This window comes from Ursus maritimus, unplaced genomic scaffold (assembly GCF_017311325.1).
Source record: "Ursus maritimus isolate PB19 unplaced genomic scaffold, ASM1731132v1 scaffold_23, whole genome shotgun sequence".
NCBI lineage: Eukaryota > Metazoa > Chordata > Mammalia > Carnivora > Ursidae > Ursus > Ursus maritimus.
In genome coordinates this window covers 36,478,013-36,502,470 of record NW_024424786.1, presented here as the reverse complement: position 1 = coordinate 36,502,470, position 24,458 = coordinate 36,478,013, and the positions used below count along the sequence as shown (strand labels likewise).

General features: G+C 40.7%; 1 protein-coding gene across 1 annotated transcript; it reads right to left on the bottom strand.

Moving 5' to 3' along the window:
• Positions 1-10,580: 10,580 nt before the first annotated feature.
• Positions 10,581-23,251, bottom strand: MS4A1 (membrane spanning 4-domains A1). Its single transcript, XM_008707456.2, has 7 exons — positions 23,099-23,251; positions 17,497-17,671; positions 16,950-17,069; positions 15,760-15,816; positions 14,024-14,260; positions 13,210-13,311; positions 10,581-12,346 (listed from the first exon to the last, which is right to left on the bottom strand). The coding sequence occupies exons 2-7, from the start codon at positions 17,653-17,655 to the stop codon at positions 12,128-12,130; spliced, it is 894 nt and encodes a 297-aa protein (XP_008705678.1). The 5' UTR covers positions 17,656-17,671; positions 23,099-23,251; the 3' UTR covers positions 10,581-12,127.
• Between the last annotated feature and the right edge of the window lie 1,207 nt (positions 23,252-24,458).

The window sequence follows — 24,458 nt, the reverse complement described above, 5'->3', positions numbered from 1 at the left end:
GACTTCTAATGTAAATTTCTTTAATAAATGGATAAAAGAAGAATAAAACTGAACATATTTTGGTAGTTAAATGAGAAAACAGATACCTAGATATTTGGACAGCTAGATAGAGTGTATAGCCAGAGTCAGCTGGAGTGCTCACCAACAGGATAGTTGGGTAAAATAATTCTGGCATTTCTAGTGATGGACTATTACGTAGCCATTAAAATAAGTATATGGAAAGATAAAAATACATACATGAAACCCATTATAGGGACGCCTGGGTGGCCCAATCTGTTAAGCATCTGCCTTCAGCTCAGGTCATCATCTCGGGGTCCTGGGATCAAGCCCTGCATCAGGCTCCTTGCTCACAGGGGAGCCTGCTTCTCCCTCTGCCTCTGCCTCTCCCCCTGCTCGTGAATCTCTCTCTCAAATAAATAAAGTCTTTTTTTTTTTTTTTAAAGAAACCCATTATAAATGTTACATAGAGAAAAGAGTATGTCTCTTGATTAATATGAATATAAGTAACCATATAAGGAACTGCTTTTCAGCCATCATTATTTTATAAATATTATTTGAGGACCTTCTCTGTATCACACACTCTTACGTGCTGGAGGTTCAGTGAAGAACACTGCAGTCAAGTCCCAGCTCTCAGGCACTTGTGTTTTTGGAAGGAGAAATGAACAAATAAAGGAACATCAGATTGTGTCAAACGAGTGCCAGGCAGAGAATTACAATGAAGTGGAAGTATCTAGAGAACAAGGTGAAAATTGGTCAGAAAGACCATTAAATTTTATGTTGTCTTTTTTCCCTATCATTTCTTCAAAATTCTTGAAATAATGTCTTTAGGATGCAAAAGTGTATTTTAAGAACTGCTTAAAGTGATAAGAAGTTAGCTAAATTCTTTTATCTTAATTTGGATTCCACAGAAGGGATTTAGACTAGTGGTCCTCAAACCAAAGCACCTTAGAATCACGTGAGAGTTTTTAAAATTTCAACTTTAAAAGAAAAAAAATGCATGTGTCTGCTTCGTGTAATAAGTTTCAATAAAATTTTCTACCATCTTGTGACTTGGATTGTTCCTGCCATACACTTAGATTCGCTGCAGCTGTTTCCTGCAAACGTAAAAGCATAACTTTAACAGGTTTCATTTCCTACGAAGACGAAAGCACAGAGTGGCGGCTGGATCTTTCCGCGGCTCTTTTACTGCAGGAGCTGTTGAAAAATGGTGCCAGAGTTATTTACACGATGAGAGCTTCTAGGGCCAGCGACTTCTCTCTTCCTTCATCTCACCTGGTTCGCCGAGAGCTACTGCTCTTGTCGCTGATGCTGCAGCCCACGGATTTGTTCCGACAGCGCTGCATATTCCTTGCTCCTATCAAAGCTGAGAATATACTGGTTTGAAGATCAGGGACACTGTGAAAGCCACCCACAGCTGTTAAGTTGTCAGAGTGTAAGTTTGAAGTGATACAACTGAACCCCGGCTTAAGTGTCCACACTTGGCCACAACCTCTTCACCACTCACTAGTGACAGCAGGTAAATGCATCTGAATGACATGAACCCCACAAGGGCAGGAATTTTTGTCTGTGTTGTTCACTGCTTACATCCTCATCACTTAGAACAGTACAAACAAAGCACATGGTAGGTGCTCAAAAAATACTTGAATTCGTTAAATGAATGTAGCCTCATACTTCTGTGCCTGCAGATTTTAGGCTGCCTAGCATTCTGGGTAATTCCCTCCCTGCTTCTCTCTCAAACCACTGAATCATCTCTCTGTTTCCCTTAAGGACTATACATCCCAAAGCAGATGCTCTTACGGTTTAAATGTTTTCCTGCCACATTCACTTTTTGGTGAATCGCAGTGTGTCTTCTTTCCTGAACACCCCTCTACGATTGTTTCTCCTAATGCTGCCAGTGACTGCCTGATTCCTGAACCCAGTGGCCTCTACTGAGTCCTCGTGCTTGAGGATTGCTCAGCAGCACTGCTCTGCTGCCTCCTTGCCCTTTGAGACACATGTCTCAGCGTCCAAGACAGGATACTCAAGAAAGTCCCTCTCCTACTTCCCTGGACATCCTCAATTTCCTCCTTACTAATTTCACTGTCTGTGGCAGCAGCTAAGTGTGGGCATTCTTTACAAAGTGTCACCCTGCCCTGGAAACTCCCATTCATCAGCTCTGTCAGTGTTAAGTGAATCCTTCCGGCAATTCCATATTCAGTCCTGTTCTGCCATCTGATTTCCGAACTTGGATTTGCAGGTAGGTGTCTGCGTATCAGAATGAATCTTTAGTCTATAATGTGAAATCCTAGAACCAGTCCAGTCTGAACTCATGATCCAGTTCCTGTGCCTGCAGTTTCTCAGCTTCTCATCTCTCTCCGTTAGCATCATCCCCATCTCATGCCCTTCCCACCCCTGTCATCCAGAGTCAAAGCAGAGAGAGATCTTGGATTTCTTCCCTTTTATAGCTAATAAAGTCCTTCACATCCATTAAGTTCTGCCTGCTCCAGAATATCTTTAAATACACGCTCCGTTTTTTCTAGTTTTTAATTCAGGTCTACTTTCTTATTTATTCCTGTTGTCTCACTTTTTTTCTGAACAACTAATTGTAATTTCTTGTTTACCCACTCAAACACTTCCAGTGATTTCCTAATGCTTAAGAATCTGAGTCCAGATGCGGTAGGCATTGAAGATTCTGCATACTGTGGTCCCAGCCTTTTTCTATTGCCTTGGGTCTAACTACCCACTAATTTAACCAAAGCCCATTTAGGTGATTCTGTTATTGCCCCTGAGCACAACTAGAATGTTTCCGTTTTCATCCTGTATAGGTATTGCCCCACCTACCTGGAATATTTTTCCTTATTCTCTTACTATAGAATTTCTACCTATTCTCAATTCAATTCAGATCTTTCCTATTCCATGAGATTTTCTTGCAATAGTCTAAGCCCTCATAGAGCTCACTCATTTCCTTAACATTGTTGAGCAACTATTTTGCACTATACACTAGGCATTTTACTGTTATTTAGTCCTTCCCGGCCATCTTCTCTTTTTTTTTTTTTTTTGAAGATTTTATTTATTTATTCGACAGAGATAGAGACAGCCAGTGAGAAAGGGAACACAAGCAGGGGGAGTGGGAGAGGAAGAAGCAGGCTCATATCAGAAAAGCCTGATGTGGGACTCGATCCCATAACACCAGGATCACGCCCTGAGCCGAAGGCAGATGCTTAACCGCTGTGCCACCCAGGCGCCCCCCGGCCATCTTCTATCTCTTTTAAAATTATTTTTATTGGAATACATTCACACACCAAAAACCCACCCATTTTAAGCATTTTTAAATATATTCTCAAAGTTTTGTAACCATCACCACTATAAATTCCAGAATATTTTCATCACCTCTGAAGGAAACCTGAATTAATTAGCAGTCACTGACCCTTTTTCCCCACTCCCAGCCTCTGGCAACCACTGACCTTGGTTCTGTTTCTATCAATTTGCCTGTTGACAGGCATTTTGTATAAATAGAATCATAAATTTGTGGCTTCTTGTTTCTGGCTTCCTGTACTTAATTAGATGTTTCCAAGATTCATCCATGTTGTGACATGTACCAGAATATCGTTCCTTTTGATGGCCAATAATGTTTTATTATATGGATACACCACATTTTTTTTATTCATCAGTTAATAATAGACATTTGGGCTGTTTCTGCTTTTTGTATACAAGAACATTTGTGTACAAGTTTCTGTGTGATCGTATGTTTTCGGTTCTGTTGAGGATACACCTATCAGTGTACTACTGGATTTTTTAGTAACTTACATTTAGCTTTGTGAAGAACTGCCAAATATATTTTTCAAGGAGTTACACCATTTTATATTACCACTAGTAATAGTATATGAGGGTTCCAATTTCTTCAAATACTTGGCAACTCTTGTTACTTTCCTTTTGATTACAGCCATCCCCGTGGGGGTGACGTAGTTTCTCATTGTGGTTTCGATTTGCATTTCCCTAGTGACTAATGATGCTGAGCATCTTTTCATGTGCTTATTGGCAATTTGTATGTTTTCCTTGGAGAAATATGTACTCAAATCCTTTGCCACTTTTTAAATTGGGTATTTGTCCTTTTAATTGTTGAGTTGTAAGCTTTCTTTATACATTCTGAATACTAGGCTCTTATCAGATATATGATTTACAAATATTTTCTCCCCTTTGGTGGGCTGTATTTTCACTTTCTTTATTGTGCCGTTTGAAGCACAAAAGTTTTTTTTTTTTTTGAAGCACAAAAGTTTTTAATTTCTATGATGTCCAATTTATTTTTTCCTTGTTCCTTGTGCTTCTGATGTCATTCCTAAGAAACCTTTTCCTAATCCAACGTTGTGAAGTTTCCACCCTTGTTTTCTTCTAAGAGTTTTCTAGTTTGAGCTCTTACATTTAGGCCTCGGCTCCATTTTGAGATAATTTTGTGTGTGGTGTGAGGTAAGTGTGCAATTTCATTTTCATGTGTCTTATCAGTTTTTCCACCACAATTTATTGAAAAGATTATTCTTTTCCTATCAAATTTTCCTAAACCTCTACTGGTTTCCTTTTATTTTTCCAATAAAATAAAATTTTGTTGTATGTTTTTATTGAAGTAAAGCTAACATACAATATCCTGTTAGTTTCAGGTGTATGTATAATCTTTCAGTGTTTTTATGCATTATGAAATGACCTCAAATTAGTGACCATTAGTCACCATATAAAGTTATTACAGCATTATTGACTATGCTCCATTTCCTGTGCTATATATTATATCCCCATGACTTATTTATTTTATACCTGAAAGTTTGTACCTCTTAACTTTCTTCACTGATTTTGCTCCCCCCTCCCCCTGCAATGCCTCCCCTCTCTGGTAACCAACAGTTTGTTTCTTGTATCTGTGAATCTGTTTGTGTCTTGTTTATTCGTTCATTTTGTCTTTTAGATTTCACATGTAAGTGAAACCATTTGGTATTTGTCTTTCTTTGTCTGACTTATTGCATGTAGCATAATGCCCTCCATGTCTGTCCATGTTATCTCAAATGGCAAGATTTCATTATTTTTTATGGTTGAGTAATATTCCACCACACACACACACACACACACACACACACACACACACACACTTCACATCCTTCTCCATTCATCTATCATTGGATACTTAGGTTGCTTCCATATCTTGGCTATTATAAATAATGCTTCAGTGAACATAGAGTTGCATATCTCTTTGAATTGGTGTTTTTATTTTCTTTGGATTCTAAGAAGTAGAATTGCTGGAGGGTATTATAGTTCTTTTTTTTAATTATTTTATTTTAACTAGGCTCCATGCCCAGCATGGAGCCCATTGTGGGGCTTGAACTCATGGCCCTGAGATCAAGACCTGAGCTGAGATCAAGAGGCAGATGCTTAACTGACTGAGCCACCTAGGTGCCCCCATAGTTCTATTTTTGGTTTTTGAGGAAACCCTGTGCTGTTTTCCATAGTGGCTCTACCAGTTTACATTCCCACCAACAGTGTATAAGGGTTCCCTTTTCTCCCCCTCACCAATACTTGTTTTTTTTTGTGTGTGTGTCTTTTTTATAATAGCCAATCTGCCCTGTGTGAAGTGATATCTCATGTGGTTTCCATTTGCATTTCCCTGATAATTAGTGATGTTGAGCATCTTTTCTGTTGTCTACCTGTATGTCTTCTTTGGAAAAATGTCTATTCACGTCCATTTTTTAATTGGGTTTTTTAAAATATGAAATTGTGTGAGTTCTTTATATATTTTGGATATTAACCCCTTATTGCATATATGATTTGCAAATATCTTCTCCCATTCAGTAGTTTACCTTTCTGTTTTATTGTTGGTTTCCTTTGCTGTGCAAAAGCTTTTTAGTTTGATATAAACCCATTCGTGTATTTAAGCTTTTATTGTGTTTGCCTGAGGAGACTGGTACAAAAAAATATTGCTAAGATTGATGTCAAAGTTTACTGCCTATGTTTTCTTCTAGTAGTTTTATGGTTTCAGGTCTTACATTTAAGTCTTTAATCCATTTTGAATTTATTTTTGTATATGGTGTAAGATAGTGGACCAGTTTCATTCTTTTGCATGTTAGCTGTCCAGTTTACCCAATTCCATTTATTGAAGAAACTGTCTTTTCCCCATTGTATGTTCTTGCCCCCTTTATCATAGATTAATTGCCTATATAAGAGTGGGTTTATTTCTGGGCTTTCTATTCTATTCCATTGATATTATGTATGTTTTTGTGCCAGTACTATATTGTTTTGATTACTATAGCTTTGTAGTAATGTTTGAAATCAAGGAGTGTGACAACCTCTGGTTTTTTCTTTCTCAACATTGCTTTGGCTCTTTTGGGTTTTTCCGTGGTTCCATACAAATTTTAGGATTCTCTGTTCTAGGTCTGTGAAAAATGCTTTTGGTATTTTGAATCTGTAGATTACTTTGGGTAGTATGGACATTTTAACAATATTGATTCTTCCAGTTCATGAGCATTGTGTATCTTTTCATTTATTTGTGTCACTTCAATTTCTTTCATCAGTGTCTTACAGTTTTCAGAGTGCAAGTCTTTTATTTCCTTGGTTAAATTTATTCCTAGGTATTTTATTCTTTTTCATGCAATTGCAAATGGGATTGTTTTCATTAATTTCTCTTTCTGATAGCTCATTATTAGTGTATAGAAATGCAACTGATATCTATATGTTAAGTTTGTATCCTGTGACTTACTTCATTTATGAGCTCTACAGTTTTTGGTAGAGTTTTTAGGGTTTTCTATATCTAGTGTCATGTCATCTGTAAATAGTGACAGTTTTACTTCTTTCTTTCCAGCTTGGGTGACTTTATTTCTTTTTCTTGCCTAATTTCTGTGGCCAGGACTTCCAATACCATGTTGAATAAAAGTGGTTAGACTGGGCATCCTTATTCCTGATCCTAGAGGGAAAGCTTTCATTTTTCATTGTTGAGTATGATTTTAGCTGTGGATTTGTCATATGTAGCCTTTATTATGTTGAGGTACATATCTTTCGTACTAACTTTGTTGAGAGTTTGCTTATCTTTTAATATGTACCTTTTTAAATTACCTCTGAATCACCTCTAAAATCTTTGAAGGCTGGGAGCTTCTCTTATCTTTAGGTATACCCATCTGTACTTAACACTATGCCTTACCCATACTAGGTGCCTGGTGGATATTTTGCTAATGTCTCTTTCTCCAACCAGATAGTAAACTCTAAGAGGAGAGATCTCTGCTCATTTTTGCTCACCAGTAGGCTGAGATCAATAGATATTTTTGGATGAATGAATGAATGATTTCCCAATGATTAGTTTGTGTCTTACTTTAAAATTTTTGTTCTTTCTTGCAGCAGAATGCATACAAGGTAAGAGTAGTTTTCTTACAGTAAGGGGAGAGGTGAGTAAAGGGCAAACATGATTCCAGAGGAAAATCTTAAGTTAGCTTTGATTTTGCCACCATATGATCCTACCATATTCATTTTATATTACTTGGTCCGCTTTAGTTCAGAACATATAATCAAGTATTGAATTAAAAGAAACCCCTTTAAGAACTGTAGACTTGGGGTGCCTGGCTGTCTTGGTCAGAAGAGCACACAGCTCTTGATCTCAGGGTTATGAGTTTGAGCCCCACAATGGGTATAGCAATTACTTAAATAAATAAAAATAAAAAAGAAAAAGAATTTTAGACTTAGGAAAATTTCCAATTTCAACCTTCCCCATCAATGTTTTAGATTTTGCACCAAGAATTTAAAACATATCAAATCTGTGAATGAATTTGTGCTAAATCAATCTGAAGCTACCATTTCTATGTATTGAATCTTTGACTATTCTCTTGTCAAAGTGTAAAATTAATTTCCTGGCTTGATGTCATTACTTCCTACTTTGACAATGCTTGAAGTGCAAAGCCACATTTTGAATAATGAGAAGAGGAAATGTATATCTTGCTCATGTTTTCTGCAGCTCCAAACATGATTTCAAAAAAAAAAAGGCCCTTCATACCCAATTGTAGAGAAATATTGAATTATTCTATATTGACTCAATGAAGTACTAAGTTGCAACTAAAGATAACTTATGAAAATTATATGCCAATAAGGAAAAATATGATATAATGTTAAGTATAAAAAGCAGATTAAAAGACAGCATGGTACTGGTGCAAAAACAGACACATAGACCAGTGGAACAGAATAGAGAACCCAGAAATGGACCCTCGGCTCTTTGGGCAACTAATTTTTGACAAAGCAGGAAAAAACATCCAGTGGAAAAAAGACAGTCTCTTCAATAAATGGTGCTGGGAAAATTGGACAGCTACATGTAAAAGAATGAAACTTGACCACTTTCTCACACCGCACACAAAGATAAACTCTAAATGGATGAAAGACCTCGATGTGAGACAGGAATCCATCAAAATCCTAGAGGAGAGCATAGGCAGCAACCTCTGCGACATTGGCCACAGCAACCTTTTTCATGGCACATCTCCAAAAGCAAGAGAAACAAAAGATAAAATGAACTTGTGGGACTTCATCAAGATAAAAAGCTTCTGCACAGCCAAGGAAACAGTCAAAAAAACTAAGAGGCAGCCCGTGGAATGGGAGAAGATATTTGCAAACGATACTACAGATAGAAGACTGGTATCCAAGATCTACAAAGAACCTCTCAAACTCAATACACAAGAAACAAATAAACAAATCATAAAATGGGCAGAAGATATGAACAGACACTTTTCCAATGAAGACATACAAATGGCTAACAGACACATGAAAAAATGTTCAAAATCATTAGCCATCAGGGAAATTCAAATCAAAACCACACTAAGATACCACCTTACGCCAGTTAGAATGGCAAAAATTGACAAGGCAAGAAACAACAATTGTTGGAGAGGATGTGGAGAAAGGGGATCCCTCCTACGTTGTTGGTGGGAATGCAAGTTGGTACAACCACTCTGGAAAACGGTGCAGAGGTTCCTCAAGAAGTTAAAAATAGAGTTACCCTATGACCCAGCAATTGCACTACTATGTATTTACCCCAAAGATAAGGATGTAGTGAAAAGAAGGGGCACCTGCACCCCAATGTTCATAGCAGCAATGTCCACAATAGCCAAACTGTGGAAGGAGCTGAGATGTCCTTCAACAGATGAATGGATAAAGAAGATGTGGTCTATATATACAATGGAATATTACTCAGCTATCAAAAGAACAATTTCTTAACATTTGCTGTAACATGGACGGCACTGGAGGAGATAATGCTAAGTGAAATAAGTCAAGCAGAGAAAGACAATTATCATATGGTTTCTCTCATCTATGGAACGTAAGAACTAGGAAGATCGGTAGGAGAAGAAAGGGATAAAGAAAGGGGGGGTAATCAGAAGGGGGAATGAAGCATGAGAGACTATGGACTGTGAGAAACAAACTGAGGGTTTCAGAGGGGAAGGAGGTGGGGGAATGGGATAGGCTGGTGATGGGTAGTAAGGAGGGCACGTATTGCATGGTGCACTGGGTGTTTATGCAACTAATGAATCATCGAACTTTACATCAAAAACCAGGGATGTACTGTATGGTGACTAACATAATAAAAAAATATTGAAAAAAAAAGCAGATTATATAGTGATTACAACTAGGTACAATTATGTATTGCTGTGAACTGGGGTGACCAACCATCCTGGTTTGGCTCTGGCTATCTGGGTTTTAGCACAGAAAGTTCTGCATCTCAGGAAGTCCTTCGGTCCCAGATAGACTGGGATGGTTGGTCACCTCATTAGGAATAAATTGCCAAAGGGATAACTGGGGAGAAATCATAGCAATTACCTTCATTCTTCTTTAACACTAGACGTTAGTGCTGTCTCATGAGTTACATGAGGTCAGTAAAAACTAACTTGAGATCATAAAAATGAATAAAATAACTAATATAACACAGTATGCTAATTACACTTGAATAAAAAATATATATAAAATAAAATTCTTAAAGACACAAGGGATTCAGAGAGGGATCCTCTATATATTCCAGAAGTGGAGAAAATAAGATAGAGGTGAGATCTTTTCTTCCTTGAAGGTTTTGTCATTAATTTTTTCCCTCTGGTTTGCCACTGCTCTTGTCCCTTTCCTCTAGTTCAAGGCAAGAGTGCCTGCCTCATATTTTAGCCACATTCTGGAGTGCTAACTGGGAGAAATCTGTTTCTCAATTATTAAATTTTCCATGAAAATTTTCCTTGGGGCTCTGTGTGTGTAAGAATACACTGGCGGGGCGCCTGGGTGGCACAGCGGTTGGGCGTCTGCCTTCGGCTCAGGGCGTGATCCCGGCGTTATGGGATCGAGCCCCACATCAGGCTTCTCCGCTAGGAGCCTGCTTCTTCCTCTCCCACTCCCCCTGCTTGTGTTCCCTCTCTCGCTGGCTGTCTCTGTCTCTGTCAAATAAATAAATAAAATCTTAAAAAAAAAAAAAATACACTGGCATATATAGTTACGTCCAAACATCACACAGTTCAAACCCAGATTGAGCTTAGGTGAATATGAGTTTAAGGCTATGGGAGCTTCCCTCGTGGGCTGACATCACAAGCACAGAGAAGGCTGGGCAAACACCATGTTGGAATCACCGGTTTCAGACAAGAACACAAATATAGTTTTATTCATTTAAAGCTAATTTTGAGGACTTTACATAAACAGAGAAATGTCTTATCTCTTTTTTTTCTAATCACAGAAAATACCTTCTATTGGTTGTCCCTAACAAAGTAGAAATATCACAGGGAGTGAAAATTACTTAACATATAGAAAATGCTTAAATGTAATTGATAGATTATAGTAACGTTCTTTCTATGTAGGGTACTAGTATGTCTGAATAGAAACAGGAATTGAGATGTAAGGTAGCTATTACCTGAGATCTGGCATCGTAACTAATCATATTATTTTCAAGCATGATCTTTTTTGAGAATGTCCATAGCACTTAGTGTCTGGATTATGTAATCTAACAGCTAAGTATATATTAATGATGTAGGTAGTTTTCCAAATATTGTGAATTTCTAAGTCTTTTTATCCCCAAGGAGTAAAATTTGATTCCTGACTCTTGTGTCTCTCAATACCCATTTCATGCTGGTCAGAGAGCAGGTGCTTACTAACATCTGTCGACTTTGCTCAAGTAGTTTATGCAGGCAGTTTGATTATTTCAAACATTATAGGATTTGAGTAAGAAGATCTGGGTATGAAATAAGGCTCTCAAAATTACTAGCTGTGACCATTGACAAATTACCTTTACTTATTTATAAATTACTTAGCCTCTTTGAATCATTTGTAAAATATGGATAGGTTTTTTTTTTCTTGTTTATGGAAGATCAAATGTAGTTATTTGATAAACTACTTTGGGAACTAGAAATTACAAATACAACTGTTGATTATCATTTAAGATTTGGGTACTCATTATGGCATTTTCTTTGATTCTTTCTTCTCTTGCCTAAAGGCTAAAAGTAGGTAGACAGTGCAACCAAGAGCCTAGAGCAGGAGTTAGGAAGAGTTAAGACAGATACAGATATGTCCATTTATAAGCTGTGCTGTTTGTGCAAAGAAAGGGTTGGGTATTGGCCACTTAGAGCTTCCCTGATGGGGTGTGATGTTCTAAGAATGTACCACAGTGTCAGCCCCATAGAAAGATAGCTGGAATAGTTCCTTATTGCACCTCATTATTACTATTTTTTACCTTCCTTAAGACAGGGGTGCAAAAGAGACTCCACAAAATACGTAGATGTGGAAGGAATTAAAGATAGTTTCGGGATGGCCTGGAGCCCACATTTATATTTCTCATCGGGGGCAGAGATGGAATTGCCACTCTGACCACTACTACAAAGCCTTATCCAAGGAAAAGGCTAGTGAGAAATCATGTGGGGCAGCACCTAGTCTGTCTTGTTGTAACGTAAGCAAGCTGCCCCAAACAGGAAGCATGCCGACATAGTTGACTCAATGGCTGTATTCTCTGCATGAAAGAGAGAGAGAATGCGAGCGTGAGCGAGCTGTGGTCACTCCATGCAAAGGTCAGAGGGACACATGGAGGATACTTGCAGAGGGCCTCAGGAAATGGCAGTGGATATGTCTCTTGGAAGCTATGAACACTAGTTTCTAATGCCTAAGAAAAGGAAACAGAAAGGAAAAAATTCATCTAAGGAATGCTGTCATTTTCTATTGGTGAAGATTCCTGATCCTGGGGAGGTTCTGGAAAGTTTACTTCCATTTCCTCTTCTTCTTCTTGGACTGGAATAATTTCAATCTCTTCTTCATTTTTTGGCTGGGAAGATAGTTCAGTCAGCTCAACCATTTCTTCTGTTGTTTCAATAGGCTGTTCTTTTTTTTCTTCAGCAGCTAACAGGACAACTACATCCTAGGACACAAAATTAAACAATTTTGTTTGTGACATTAGCACATTTGTCAACAAACTCTATGAATATTTATCAAATACCTCCTGGTTTTTATGTTGTTTATATTATTTCCTATATGCCTCCAAATACCAGGATTGATTTCCCAACGGAGCAAATCACTTATCAAAGCTCATCTTCAAGGTCAGCAGATATTTGCCACTTTGCCTGGAAGGATCACACAGTATTTGGGAAAGAACACTGCAGTAATAGAGGAATTTAGATTCTAGTTTTGATTTGCCTTTATTGGATATAACCTTGAGAAGGTCGTTTTCTCTCGAATCCTGTTTTTCTCATCTGTGAAATGAAGGAACTATGATGATTTCTAAATTTGAATCTAACATTCTGTGGTTCAAAGTAGTTGATAATCGATCTGTCACTGGGATATTCGTATCTCCCAATTGTGGAGCCTCTTTGAACCTATTGTGGAAGTGGGATTTGATGAAAAGGTGCAGTTTGCGGGGGGGGAATACTGAGAAATGAGGTGGAAGAGCTAGTGCTTTTATCAGCCTTCGACCTTCAGCCATCCCGCTCTTACACATTAAGTGTGGAATCATGAAATCAAGATGGGCACGTGGAGTGAAGTGGAACTCAAGGTTAGTAAGTGCACATACTAGAGGGCTGTACCCTCTGTCTAACCTTTAGACTTATTTCAAATTTGAAGATACTTTTGCCTCATTAGGTATTTTCTGCTTTCCAGAAATCTGCCAAGACCATTTTTCATGAAGCTCCTAGTCTCAAAGTTATATTAAATTCCATTCTCCGTAAATGATTTTTTGTAGACAGGATTTCCTAGATCGGGTGAGTAGACGGAGTGGCTACTACTTACAGATTTAGGTTTGGAGCACAGTTTTTTCCATTCATTCTCAACAATGCCAGCTGTCACAAGTTTCTGGAAGAAGGTAAAGATCACCATCACGGCAAAAATGCCCTGAAGAACAACGGAAAAAACGAGGGCAGAAATATAATAATGGCTCAAAGAATATGGTAGGTGCTCAGTCAGTGAGTGTTGGCTAACATTAAATGATTAAAAGGTCAACTCTGTAGGTGAGGAATGACCAACTGTAAGAGCTGCTCCACCACAGATGGTTAATGCATGCTGCCGATAGAGGATAAGGCAGCAGTAATTAGTTGAAGAATCAATTCTGTGTCGGAAAAATTAACCGCTGAATCCCAAATTAAGTTGTGTCCAGCTCCAGGTGGTATGGTATCACAGCTAAGAAAACCTGTCTATACTTGGAAGATGCATTTTCCCCCTTCAAACTGTACCCTAAAAACTCATTGAGGCAAAAGATGTTCATGATAACTTAGGTACTTCTTCAGTGTTCATCTTAATCATACTAATAAATATTAACCAGTAATAATAACAATAATAATAATAATGCTAAAGCAAACACATAGCACTTTCTGTGTACCAGTTCTAAGTGTTTCGCATCTGTTAACTTATCACTCAAAACAGCCCTACGAGATAAGTACTGTTAATTCCCCCATTTTACAGCTGAAGAAACTGAGGCAGAATGTGGTTAAAATTCTTGCCCAAAAGCCATATAGGCAGTAAGTAGCAGGTATCTTGATCCAGAGTTGACACTCATAATAAAAGTGCTAAACTTCTCCCCTGAAAAGAAACCTGATTTCACACTTACCAAGAAAACAGATCGTATGCTATCACAATATTGTATAGACAGAGAGTTTTTCTCAGCGGGGTTAGCCGGTTCACAGTTGTGTATGTTAATATATGGCGTGGAAACTTTAATAAGATTTAAATTCTCCATTTTAAAAAAATGGGAAATGGTAATATTAAATATGTCCATGATCAAAAAAATTATTCCAGAAATAGCAGCAAAGAGGCTCAATGAGTTCATTATCATCTTCCCTTTGATCTGAAATGGAGACATGAAGATTTGTTAATGGGGTTTGATTTCATTTGGGGAATCTGAGCTAGGAAGGAATTCCAGATCCCATTTCTCTGACTCACAAGGGCGCTACACCAAAATCATACTAAATTACACTTCTCTTAGTGGTTTTAGTGTCCTTGTCACTGTAATGTGACAAACTTCATCTCTAACTCACGTTCCTTCCTCAGTCTTCCCTATCTCATTTTACCCCTTCACATCCAATCAGTTTATCAAGAAAAAATTCTAGGAGTCATCCTAAATTCTTCTATTTTTACCCTTGCACTTCCTTTCATTGCCACTGCCACACCCTGGTCGGCATTCAGTAAATATTGGTTGAGTAAGTGAATATAAATACTGTTCAGATTGTATCTGTCTGCAAAGGAAGGGAGAGGGAAGAGAGAGAAGGAGGTCCTTCCATCACAATGAAGTGAAATGGTACTGTGGGTGTAGGGAGGGAAGGCACAGAAGGAACCCTCTGGGTCTGTACCATCAAGTGGAAACAAACAGTGGCAAGAACACCACCACCTACTCCCTGTTGACACAGGTTGCATTCAGCCTCAGTATACCATCTTTAAAAATGTCTTTAGGGCTGATGTCTCCGGGTAGCATAGGTAAAGGTTGTCAGAGTGAGTGTTCTACTTGTAGGAATGATCAAGGGTCGAAACAGGAAAATATATATGACAAGTACCTAATAGTTTAGGTTATTGATTATTTTAAAACATAACATAGTTCTTCCCTGGCTATAAGACCTAGAGACAGCAAGTCAGTAGGACTGGCTATATCTGGAGAATAAAACAACTTGTTTTTTTCCCCCCAAAACTGAGTCTGTCAGACCACCTCTAGAGAGGAGCCATTTCTATCCACTCAGTCCCTCACTGACTTTGCAAATGACACACATTAGTAATAACTTATTAGTAAGTATAAAAAACTTGGGGGAAGAACTTGCTGGTAAGTTCAGGACCCTGGGTGTAAATGTGTTGTGGGATTATACAGTAAGTCCCTCTGTAGCTCCTTAAATTCTCTGAAGCACTTGCATGTATATCGGCCCATTTCATCCTCTTGACAATGTGGTAGCACCATTCACAGAGGTACATAGAGGTAAACTGACTTGCTCAAAATTAACGAGGATTGAATTCATCACAGTATTGATTAGAGTTTTCCTAAATGCTGGTCTAAGAGAAATGACACAGCTCTCAAAGAGATCTGTTAGTCTCACACAACATTCAACATTCCTAAGACCATAAGCATGTTGCTGTTCCTGGCTCTGCCTTTAGTTGTGTTTCCATGGACATAATTAGGTAGGTCTCATTTCCAAGTTTATCATGAATAACATCACACCAGCTTTGTAGAGAATCTTTTGCATTTGGGGATTGAGAGATAACTCAGTGCGACTGTGATCCCAAAGGTCTTTAAAGGTTTTTGTTTTCAACTGAGAAAGTAGATATTTCTCTGATGTGGGGAAAAAAGGACATATGATTACTTGCCAAACTCTTCCTGGGGTCTTTGTCCGCTGCTGCCAGGAGTGATCCAGAAATGATATACTGTGAAAAAAGAGGTGGTGGGTGGAGAAGGTGTGGGGGACATGGGAGAAGAGGCAGAGAGGGAGGTCACTTTTCACATTGAGAACTGGTTGTAAAAAAGCTATCCACATTTCCAACCACTTTCACTGAAGTGTCCAGCCATTTTTACAGTCCTCATTCATTTTTCAGCAGTCATATTTCTCCTTTATTCATGCTCAACTATGTTCAGTCTATGCCTTTTATTCAACTAACTGGGGAGCTGTGACTAAGAATATAGTAAGACCAGAAGCAGAACTCATGTTTTAAGGTCAATGAATACTAACAACTGTGAATTTCAAAGTTTTCTTTTTCTTTTTTAAACTTATGGAATTTCTCTTTGGAGTTCACAGTGATTTCAGTGACTTTGATGCCAGTGAAGAGTGATCAGTGTGGAAGGAAATCCTTGGCCTGAAGGCCATAGGCGCTCCACCAAAATTTTGGCTGCTACAGGAAATGATGGCAATTATTTCTCATCTTCCTTGTCTACCCTTCAGGCCACAAAAGAGAGGAAACTCTTGTTTTAATCCATCTCTCTTTGTTCTGAAAATTTCAGTGCTGGGCACATCTTTATAGTAGCAGCTATGGAAGTGTAGCGATGGTATAAACACAGCTGCCCCATACCACACCCAGACAAGGTTACAAGCTTGGAAAACATAGTAGATGAAACAGCCATAAGGATTGCTGCTCTGCAGATATGCCAGAAGAGATTCATTTGGGATGGGACTGATTTTACCACTTGTGACAATAGCTGCACAGAATTGTAGGAGGAAGGACCAGGTGGGAGGGAATGGGATGCTCCTGTGGCTTCCTGTTTCTGAAACACCATGCCGTACAGTCCAAATGTTTAGTGCCCTTTTCCCCCCTCTCCACAATGACTTTGCAGAGGTCCCACTTTGGACAATCTTCCTTCCCTGTGTAGATTCCTGGCCAGGTAGGGCATCTCTCTGAATTCACATGAAGCATGACCACTGACTTTCAAGGGGATTCATGCTCAATTTAGTCAACCTCTCTCTCCCACTAAATTACTTTAACCTCATAACCTATTTCCCAGCCATATACTTTCCTCAGCGTTTTTGTCTGCATCATTTCCCAAATGGTTGTTAGTTTTTACTCACCATAATGCCTCCCCAGAGAGGGTACCACACAGTTATACAGATGGGTGCATAGACATCCATGTGAATCATCAGGAGGCCACCGAGGGCAGTGTGGAAGAGCCCATTCATAATCTGGACAGCCTGGAGAGAGAATGAGGGCACTGATGATGAGCTGAAGTCATCATAAAGTCAGAAAACAAAGGTAAGGCTGGAAGCCCTGGCTCCTGACTTGGGGGTGCGTAAATTGCCTAAAGGACGTGGCGAAGGTGCCAAGACCTTTTTTTGTTCAGACCCATTTTCCCCACCGCCTGGGGCATTTCCAAGGCAGACGTGCCTGAGATGCTGGTGGGAGACCACTAAATATGCAAATCACAAAATCAAAAGGAGATAGATCACTGTAGTAACTTCTCAGCCCATCCCTCATTTGGCGCATTGTGTCAGACACAAAGAACACCTCGGGTTGGATCAGATACCTTCTAGTTGGATTGCATTCTGTGCCTGGCCTATGGCATTTGCTTCTGTAGGCCAGAGAGTCTCTAGGATACAGAATGGAGTGCAGCTGACTTACCCCCAATGCCTTAGATTCCCTCATGAAGAAGTTTTGTGTAGGGCCCACCACTGAAGGCATCCTTTTGGGAATTATTTTTTGAGCAGGATGCATGGCAGTAGGGCCTTTCACAGGACCTGCTTGGAAAGTTCCACTCATTGAATTTCTGGGTGTCGTCATTTCACCCTCAGAACTCCTAAAAATAAAACAAATAATAAAATGGGGGGAGAGAGCAAGAATAGGATTTTCAGCAGTCTTTTGACTCATGCATCTGAATACTTTTCTCCATATTCTTTCCATGAGTGTCATTGAGACAATGGCCTCTCCCCAGTGGCTTTGGGTCTGAGGCAAACCCTACTGCTGTGTTTAAAGACAGGATCTGAAGGGGGCATCTCAGTCAAGGACCTATAGGCCCAGGGATCCCTGCCAGAATTCTTGACAACAATGGGGCACACTTTATCATTGTAGAGAAATCCATGCTTGTCTGTCTGCATGTCCTGGGTGTCTCTCATCCCTGGATGCCTTTCTTACACTCTCATATTGGAAAATGTATTTTGACTTGTCCTCATCCTTTTGCTTATCGGCTTTTGTCCATTGTGCTGGGCCAGAGGCATCATGAAGGAGTATGGTGAGGAGCTGGTTCTAGTCTTCCTCTACCATCAACTCTGCAACCTCGAGGAAATCAGTTTAAGGAGGCTCTCTGAGGTTGTATGTAAGACTATGGCCTCCTGAGACAGGTTGCCTAGGTTCAGATTGTGATTATTCTGTTTGCTGTGAAACTACGGGCAAGTTCTTTAAATTCTCTGGGCCTCAAGTTTTTCAACTGTAAAATGGTAATAATAATTCTTGCCTTATAGTGTAGGGTTTCTGTAAGACTTAAAGGGACTGACGGGCTGTACATGGCTGCTGTCTTTTCATTCAGGTGTAGCTCAAACGTCAGCTCCTCAGAAAAGCCTTGCCCGAATCCTCAGTCCACAGTGATCCCTCTTTCATAGTACCCCAGTTTTTTGCTTCGTGGCACTTAGCACTATGGGAAATTACCTTGATTACTTGCTTGCTTGTTTATTGGCAATCTCTCCCTACTAGAATGTAAATTCCACCAAAGTAGAGACCTGTCAATCTTGCTCAGTATCTAAATTATGTGGATTGAGTAGTTTCTTAACACTGCTGAGGAAATAAATGTATGTAAAGCACCAGCGTCTGTATAATTATTACCTGTTTTTGTTGTTCTTTAAGTTCTTAATATTATTACCTTTAGGAGCATTAGTTTCTGTTTTTGCCATTGGAAAAATGAGACCAGTACCCCTGTCACAGACACGTTGTGAGAAATAAGTAAATTCACATATGGAAGTGCCTCGTACGTGGGGAAAAAGTAGGAAGTGCTATCTGTTCTTAGCATTCATGATTTATTCATTTCTCAAGTTAGACAGTGATTATTACCAAGACCCTTCCCAGTTCTCATGTTGTAAGACTGCTCAACTTTCTTCATCTTGTTTTTCCTTTTGGCATTTATTTGTTTACGTCAATTACTTACATGGATTCCATTGGGTCTTTCCTGGGCCCTGGAAATCTCTCTTTAGGGACATGTATTTGGTCTCGTCTTTGTCAGCTGTAAGTCATGTAAGGGGCCTTGGACCATGACTGTCCATCCAGCTTGCCTTTCCTATTGAAGTCACACCAAGCCGGGTGCCTGCAGAAGTGCTGTGGGACAGGGCTTGGGAGTCGCCCAGGCCTCATGTTTGCACCCACTTTATAATGACAAAGAGATTTCACATCTGGAGTTCATATAAGCCTCACAGAGTGGACAAGGGATGAATTGTTCATTCTGTTTTGTAGAAGAGGTGACACGGGCACGGAATAGTTAGGTCACTTGTTCTCAGTTACATGATGACTGGAGATTGAAAGTGAGGGCTTGGACCTATCTAATAAGATATCTGGCTGCTTTGGGCCCTGTGCAGCATAGGGGTTCAGCCCTTCAGTTATGACCTTCTCCCCTCTTCAGATGGATGTGCTATTTGGATGACCAGAAAGCAACTGAAAACACTATTTTTCAGGTCTGTGGGCTGAAGGGAAGAGGGGAGTCTTCGACTGGGTGCTTTGCACTGGATTTTGCTCCACCTTTCAATGATCAGGTGTCATGTGGTCTTGGAGGTTTTGGTGCTTTGCACCACAAACCAACCAACAAGATCACTGACGAAAAGGAATGTATCATAATATAGCCCACAAAGGAGTTTACAGACCGATTGTTATCACCAGGCAGAATTTTTGGAGCTGGTTAGAACCTCAGAAACCATTCTGTTCATTTGACAAAGAGGAAGCTGCAGCCCAGGGGTGGGCTGTGGCTCGTTACAGACCTTGCACTCAGTGACAGCCGAGCCAGAAGGCGGTCACCGCAGCCCTGAGGCTGGTGCTTTTTCCGCTGCCTCACGGCCAGACCACGTAGTTCAGTTGTTTACCTAGCACCCTCTGCATGCCTGGGATGTCATGCATCCAGTGCCAAGCCTGACGCCTGCCTTACTAAGTAGGCATTTTATCTCTTTTGCAGATATGGAAGTGCAGGCCCAGAGAGGTAAATTTTCCCATTGGTGGGAAGGGAATGAGCTGGGGTCCCCACACTCCTCTCCAGAGGGCTTTTCTTAGTGAGGACATCTTAAAGAGCAATTCTCTGGATAAAGGAGATGAGTTGACTGGTATTGTTTTAATTTCTCCTTATTTTTCAACTGCCTGAGGCTGTGTCTATTTTTGGTGAGATAAACCTCCTGTATAAGCAGTTTCTACTGGGGTCATGCCTGCAATGGCTAGTGGCAGTAATGACCATCGGGGAGAAATACTTTATTTCGCTATTAAAATTGATGTCTCACTATGGCAACTCTATTTCTATGAAGTACTTTCAACACATATTATTGTAACATAGTGGTTTATAAACATACCCATTTCAGTATGCTACTTCATTTTTTTATGGAAATAATCTCTCTAAATGCCAGGGCATTGTAGACTAGGTAATGAAATTTTTGTTGTATGGGAATATATAAAATTAGAGCACATACTCCTAAGGATAGCATAGGTTCCTGCAGCTTTGCCTCTCATTGTTTTTTAATTATTCACAATGACTTAAACAGTGCCCAACACACAGCCGTGCTCAAAGCCTCGTTGGTACTTGAGCAGGGGTTACTGGGCACGTTGGTGATCGCAATGGAATTTTGTTTTCACTAAACTATATTACCATCAGGGCTCAGTCGATCAGACACTGCTGCATCTTATTATAGTGACTTCTGCAAATCTTTTTTGGTTTTTAAAAGGCGCCACTGTTTCTCTGTGCATCCGCTGCAGAAAATCTCACAGCCTTTATGGGTTTTGGTTCAAATAATGACTTTTAGGTCCAGTGATTACATCATTTAATGAGAAGTTCAAAGCTGCCTAGCTTTTGTTACCTCAACTTCCTCCTTTGCCACTCAAAATAGTTCTGCATTTTTATCCTTTTTGGCCTCATGCACGTATTATTTCTGAGGAAGGGTGTTCTGACTTCCTTTGCCTCTGCCTGTCTCCTCAGCCCATCTCCTTCCACCGGGATGTCGGTCCTTCAGAGCAAGTGGGTCTTGTATCCTCAGTCTTTATTTGCGGTGCTGCACCGCAGAACATGCTAGCCTGGCTCTGCTGCTTGCCACTTCTGCCCTCTCACCATTCAAAGTAGTGTTTGAGAACGTGAGATGATTTGCAATTCATAATGTACTAAACACTCAAACAGTAATAGTTACTGGACCTTTTTATGATTAAAATATGTTGCAGTGCCCCCATTCCCAAAGCCCCTTCCTTCGATCTGGCAATGTTCCCAGCCGCTGCCAAGTGTCTCTTCTCTTAGGGCCAGGTTCTTCCAGGCTTGTCGTTCCAGTCCGTTCCTCCACTTCCTCACCACCCACTCACCCTCCATGCTTCGCTGCCGCTGGCGGCCGGAGCCGCTCAGCTGAGGCTGCGCTGTCCAAGGACCGTGCTGCAGAGTCAGTGGTCTTTCCTCAGGCGTGACCGCTCCCATTGCTTTATTTCTGTTTCCCTGTGCCCCGGGTTTAAAAAGAAGGAGCCATGTTTCTCTCCAGCTCCTTCACCCCCCTGTTCGGTCAGGGGCCAAGTCATGCCGTTCTTCCTCTGTAAGGTATCTCATCCTGTGTGTGGACCATTTTCTACTTCCAGTGTCACGCCATGAGTTTGATTCTCATTTCCTCTCCTGGTTTAGCACAAAAATCCTGCTCTTCTGCCTTCGGTCTTCCTCTTGTCTAATCCATCCTCTGCAGGACTGCTAGATCAGGCCCTGAATCACCGCTTCAAGGCCTGCTCATCCCGAGCTTGAGAGCTTGAACTCTGTCTGGGCTGTCATTGCCTCCGGCAAAAACCTGCACCTGGCCCCCCATGGCCTTCACAGTGCAGCTCTCTGTCCCTTCTGAAGCTGCACCCCCTGCTCACCACTGAAGCAACTGATCTGGACACATCGCCTGCTTTCTTTTTGGAAACATGTCTACATTGAAATGCTTCCCTCCCTCCCCCTTCGCTGCCAGACTCCTCATTAGACACTCCTGTCATCTGAGACTGTCCGGCGTGGCTTCTTCAAAGCCCCCAGCTCTCTGCATTCCTTCCTTGTCACCCAACTATTTTTTTTCTCATGAAGTAATACTGTAACTCCTCTAATGGGGTGTACATTTCTTAAGGGATGTCCTGCTAGGGTTACATAGAGAACCTATTTTCTACTTGTACTATGAACTCAATAAATGTTAAACTGAACTTCTTCCTCAGGGAATATTTACACATAAATGCTGAGGATGTTGGACCAAAAGGTGATCGTTTCACCTCACTTGATGACCAGTGAGATCAAGCCGTTTTGTGGGAAACGGGAAAGGTAATCACATTATATACTGGTTTTAGGAAACAGTTATGACGTGGCTAAAACTCATCTTTGTGGCCCTTCCTTAAATCTTCCTAGTCTGCAGCGTCCACTCTCACTGTAGGCTTCTGTGATAGATTTGAGGCAGGATTTTGTGCTCAGTGTGATGTCCTCCCAGTCCCCTCCAGAAAATGGTAGCCTGTGATGTTTAACAACATCTCAGGGTATTCACATCTAGCAGGATATCTTTGGAGAAAAAGCATTCAAAACAAGAGAAGTCGAAATATTTTCACGATAGCCGTGGCTGATCATTTTCTTCTTTGGAACCGGGTGGTTCTAGGAGCTTTAGGATTTAAGCTCATTTAATCTTATAAAGCAGTGGGTAATACCATTGCTCCCATCTTATAGGTGAGCAAACTGAGGAACGTAGAGGTTTGGTAATTTGCCTGTAGACTTGTAGGTGGTGGAGCTCCAGTTTGAGCCCAGGAGCTTGGTAACCACGCTCTTGTCTACATTTTGCAATCTGCTGCTTTTGTAGAATGGCTCCTAGTTCATTGGCCAGGCTCTCTCTTGAGAGAGGGAGTGGTTAAGGGAGGGGGTGGGCAGCAAGCCCTGGTACCCCTCCTCAAATTGTGACAATACCAGAAAACCTGACCGGGGAAACCCTTGAGTGAATGGCTGTCTCCCAAACCATCCAACGCTTTACCCACCGCTCCCTTTTAGTTGCTTAAAGAAAGCAAACTGGCTCCTTACCTGAGTGTCCAAGGCCTCCGGGCGCGTGGCTGATTTGGATGCTTGCTGCTGAGTTCACTTCCACTGCTGGTGTCTCACGTACAGAGGGGTGAGTGACATAAGGCAGGTCTGGGGCCTCTCATAGATACCAGGTGACAGGAAATCAGTGGCTTCTGCTACCTTGGCCTTTGCCCCAATCACTTTGGTTTAATGCACACTTACCAGAGCCAAAGGATATACAAAAAAGTTTCTGCCTTACCAGGAGGTTTCACTTCTTGAAAAGGACCCCAGGGGACTGCCTGGCGTACTTTACGCTACCTTAATTAGAAGAACTTTGCAGCCCCCACCCTGTAAGCAGGTGTGGATGGTGGGTCCCCAAGGGCAAGAAGGGCTCTAGAAATTCTCTAAAGATGGGCTGTTAGGACTTTTACCTTTTTACTTCACTTTTAGGAGTGAGTAGGTGGGAAGAAGGCATCCAAGCGGAGAGATTCAGGAATCATTAAGCCCGGTCATTTGGGAATGTTGTAGGTATCCCTCTCCAAATATTGTCCACGTTTACCCATCTTAGGGTTCTAGTGGGACCATGTATGTGTTGTGTGGGATTTACTAGAAATGGCCTAAAAGTATACTTTAGTGCTGTAGAATATGTCCTAAGAAGCTTGAGGTAAGAGTTCCATGTTTTGGGATACAAACAGAAGTAGCCCTTTTACCTACAGCCCCCCCCCCTTTTTCTTCCATCTGCTCATTCCCTTGTGTCCCCTCTCTTTTCAGTCTGGCCTGGAGCTATGCCACTGCTAGATCAAGTGAGGGAATGGAGGAAGCCGGTAGCCAGGAAAGTGTAAATATTTGGGAAAGGAATCAAATAAAATTTTGTCCAAAGGTATTATTTCCCCTGCCCCCACCATGTACAACTTTTATGTTCGTATGTTGGATTTTTCGTTGCTTTTAATTTCCTTGTATGTTGCCTTATTTTATTAGAGACCCAGGGCTGTAGTAGGTAGTTTGCCTAATCTAGAAGGCTGGAATATGTCAGCTCTCCTGCCAAATTTGAGGTTAATTTCTACCTTCCCTCTGTCTCTCCTTCTCCCCCTCTCCCTTTCTCCCTCTCTCTTCCCACCTCTCTCTCTCCCTGACCTCCTTCCTCTGTTTTCTATTTCTCTCTCTGCCTCTCTCTACACGGTTTGGATCAGAGGGTTAGAGCCTATAGGTAGGAGTAGTTCTGGAGTGGCTGATTTTGGGGCAACATCAAAACAAATCCTATCTCCCCACCGTGGAAACAGTTCATTAGTGAAACAGGCTACCATTTGAATAGAGAACTTGCTGTCATCAGGTATACACGAGTAAAAGGCATGCAGTCACCTCTCATAAATCTTACAGAGAG